General features: G+C 49.3%; 1 protein-coding gene across 1 annotated transcript; it reads left to right on the forward strand.

Annotated features, from left to right (window-relative positions):
• Positions 1-1,366: 1,366 nt before the first annotated feature.
• Positions 1,367-2,803, forward strand: LOC107300754 (HLA class II histocompatibility antigen, DR alpha chain-like; the record flags this gene model as incomplete). Its single annotated transcript, XM_015830050.1, has 2 exons — positions 1,367-1,787; positions 2,649-2,803. Coding segments are annotated over 2 exons (576 nt in total), but the record flags the coding sequence as incomplete, so codon positions are not given.
• Positions 2,804-3,545: the final 742 nt, after the last annotated feature.

Here is a 3,545-nt window from a genome sequence, read left to right on the forward strand (position 1 = left end):
TCCCTCCCTCCCTCTCCCTCCCTCCCTCTCTCTCTCCCTCCCTCTCTCCCCCCTCTCTCCCCTTTCTCTTCCTCTCTCCCTCCCTCCTTCTCTCCCTCGCTCCCTCTCTCTCCCTCCCTCTCCCTCCCCCCTCTCTCTCATGGGAACACAGATACCTCTATATGAGCCCACTTGAAATTCGGAGGACACTTGCGAAGGGGTTTTGGGTTTTTTTGCACCAGATGAATCCCTGGAAGATGCTTCCCCATGAACACAACTGACAAGGGGTCGGTGGGGGGTGTGTGTGAGAGGATTCAGCCTCTTCCTTTTGCCCTCTATGTGTAACACTCCCCCTCCTTCTCTCTTTTTACAATTACTATTTGCATTTCAACCTTTTTATGCTGGATTATGGCCTCGATCTAGATTTGACGGACTGGTTCCTTTTAGCCCCTCCCTTTCTTGAATTCCCCTAGCTTATTCTTTCACGAGCGGGGGGGGGCAGGGGGGGGTTGAGAGAGGGAGATATTTCCAAACAAAACTGCAGCAAGCTTGGGAGGCATTTTCTCAGTGAGAATCTTTTGCACCCTCCCTTTTCTAGAAAATTGTATGCTGTCCAGAGTCAGCTTGTAGGGAAGAAGTATGGCATCATAAATACATTAAATTAAATTAAATTAAATTAAATTAAATTAAATTAAATTAAATTAAATTAAATTAAATTAAATTAAATTAAATTAAATTAAATTAAATTAAATTAAATTAAATTATTAAATTAAATTAAATTAAATATTACACTTGTTGCTATCCCTGATCCCATGTGGGGAAGAAAGGTGGCATAACAAACAAGCAATAAATAAAATAAAATAAAAATAAAATATACAAATATTACTCTTGTTGCTATCCCTGATGCCACGTGGGGAAGAAGGGCAGCATAACAAACAATAAAATAAAATAAAAACAAATATTAATTTTGTTGCTATCCCTGATGCCATGTGGGGAAGAAGAGTGGCATAACCAACAAGCAATAAATAACATAAAATAAAATAAAAACAAATATTAATCTTGTTGCTATCCCTGATGCCATGTGGGGAAGAAGGGTGGCATAAACAAACAAACAATGTAAATAAATAAAATATTAATCTCATTTCTATCCCTGATGCCACGTGGGGACCCTCTGACCTGAACCCTTGGTCCAAACTGGAGGTGAGACCCCCCCAACCTTCTCTCTCCTGCTCCTCACCGCTTACCACAGGGATCCCCAACTCTCTGCCCACGGCCCACTACCGAGTCTTGAGCCTTTCAGAACTGGGATGAGCGGTGCACAAATGGGGCTGGGCATGAGCGTGCTTGCCAACCACGCGTGTGGAACCATCCCCTCCCCCTTCCCCAGCCAGTCCACAAAGCTGAAGTCCTTCAGACTTCTCCCGAGGATCTTCCCATCATCGAAGGAAATCGTCCAAGAGTTGGAGGAAGCCAAAGTAAGCCCCCTCCCCAACTGAAGCCCCTCTCCTCTCTCTCCCCCCCTGCAGAGCCTCCAAAAGTGATGGTCTACCCGGAGCAGGAGGTGGAGCTGGGGGAACCCAACGTACTGATCTGCATGGCGGACAACTTCTCTCCCCCGGTGCTGAACATGACCTGGTTGAAGAATGGCCATCTGGTGACCGAAGGGGTGCAGACCATGGATTACTACCCCAAGAAGAACCACGCCTTCCGCCGGTTCTCCTACCTGACCTTTGTCCCAAACCAGGACGATAACTACATCTGTGAGGTGGATCATTGGGGCCTCAAGGAGCCTCTGGGCAAGCTTTGGAGTAAGCAGAAGAAGGAGGGGAGCAGCAGTGGGTGGGAATCAGGCCCCCTTGGCTTTTTTTACACAGGGCAGCCTTTTGGGTCAGGGGTCCCATATATCTAAGCCAATGGGAAAAAGAGGGTGTCCCCTTGGAAAACCCCACTTCTGAAACTGTCAATGGGGTGGGGTGGGGTGGGGTGGAGAGCGGAGCAGAGCAGAGCAGAGCAGAGCAGAGCAAGAGAGGAATGGAGTGGAGTGGAGTGGAATAGAATAGGGAATGCAGAATAGAAGAGAATGCAGAATAATAGAACAGAATATAGAAGGGAAGGGAAGAGGAGAATGGAATGGAATGGAATGGAATGGAAGAATAGAATAGAATAGAATAGAATAGAATAGAATAGAATAGAATAGAATAGAATAGAATAGAATAGAACAGAGGAACGGAATGTAGAACAGAAGAGAATGCAGAATAATAGAACAACAGAACAGAACAGAATAGAATATAGAAGGGAAGGGAAGAGGATAGAACAGAACAGAACAGAACAGAAGCAGGGGAACTACCTGCCACTTGAAGCCACGCTGGGGGCGCCGGTTTGGCTCCTTCACTGGAGGGTTTCAAGAAAGGGTTGGGCAGCCATTTCTCTGGGAAAGTTTGAAGATTCCTGGTCTGGGTGGGGAGGGGGCGTTGGACTAGATGACCTCCAAAGTCCCTTGCAGTCCTAGGCATCTGTGACTTGCTGAAATTTGATTTGTTCTGGCTGTCCCCCCCCCTCCGCCCCTCACTGTGGATCCTCCCGGGGAATCCCTGCGGTGCCTTCTGGAACAGGGAGGGATTAGATGGCAGCCTTCCCACCTTGTCCTTTTCTTCTTCCCCTCCCCCTAGATGCCAATATCCCAGAGCCCCTCCCGGAGACGACCGAGAATGTGGTGTGCGCCCTGGGCCTGGCGATCGGCATTGTGGGCATTGTGGTTGGCACCTTCCTGATGATAAAGAGCAGGAAGATGGGAGAGGCCAGCTACCGCCGAGGGCATCTGTAAGTTCCCGGACCCTCTGAGTTCTGTGTTGGGGGGGAGGACGAGGGAGGGGGGAATCCACCAGTTGGGGTGGGGAAGATTCACATCGGGACCCCAATGTCAGGCAAAGCTAGGAAGCGGGGGGGGGGGAGATATCTGGGCTGCAAAACCCCAGAGAGCCACTAGGGGGCAGCCAGTGGGAGTCTCTATTGTGCCCCTCCTAGCGGCCCTCTGAGGTTTTTGCATGAGGGAGCTCCAGCAAGAGCTTCCTGTCCGGAGTGTGATGTGCGAACGGTTGCGTGCGTTTCTCCGGGCTCTGTTGCTTCTTCAACAAACCACCATTTTAAAAAAAAAAAACAAAAACAAACCATGACTCTGAAGAGAGCCAGTCTAGTGACACCCCCGCAGTCAACCATGACTCTGAAGAGAGCCAGTCTAGTGACACCCCCGCAGTCAAGGATTTTGCAACAGATCAAAACAATCAAGATGGCAACCGGAACTAGAAAGGGGAGGGGCCTGCTTTGATTGCAGGATCGTGGCCTCCATCTTGATTTTTGGATCCCCCCTCCCCCCCCTAGACCTTAATTGAACTATTGCATGATTCTCTGAGAGGAAGCCATGATGGGTTGGCTTCTGCCCCCTCAGCCCCTCAGCCAGGTGGGGCTTCCTCCTGAAATGGGGGAGGGGCTGAGGAGGAAGGGATGACTTTGGGAAGCCCCTCCCCCCCATGGAAGACCCACAGAGATCAGGCACAGCATTATACATC

The sequence above is a fragment of the Protobothrops mucrosquamatus genome, unplaced genomic scaffold (genome assembly GCF_001527695.2).
Source record: "Protobothrops mucrosquamatus isolate PMUCROS unplaced genomic scaffold, P.Mucros_1.0 scaffold8331, whole genome shotgun sequence".
NCBI classification, from domain to species: Eukaryota; Metazoa; Chordata; class Lepidosauria; order Squamata; family Viperidae; genus Protobothrops; species Protobothrops mucrosquamatus.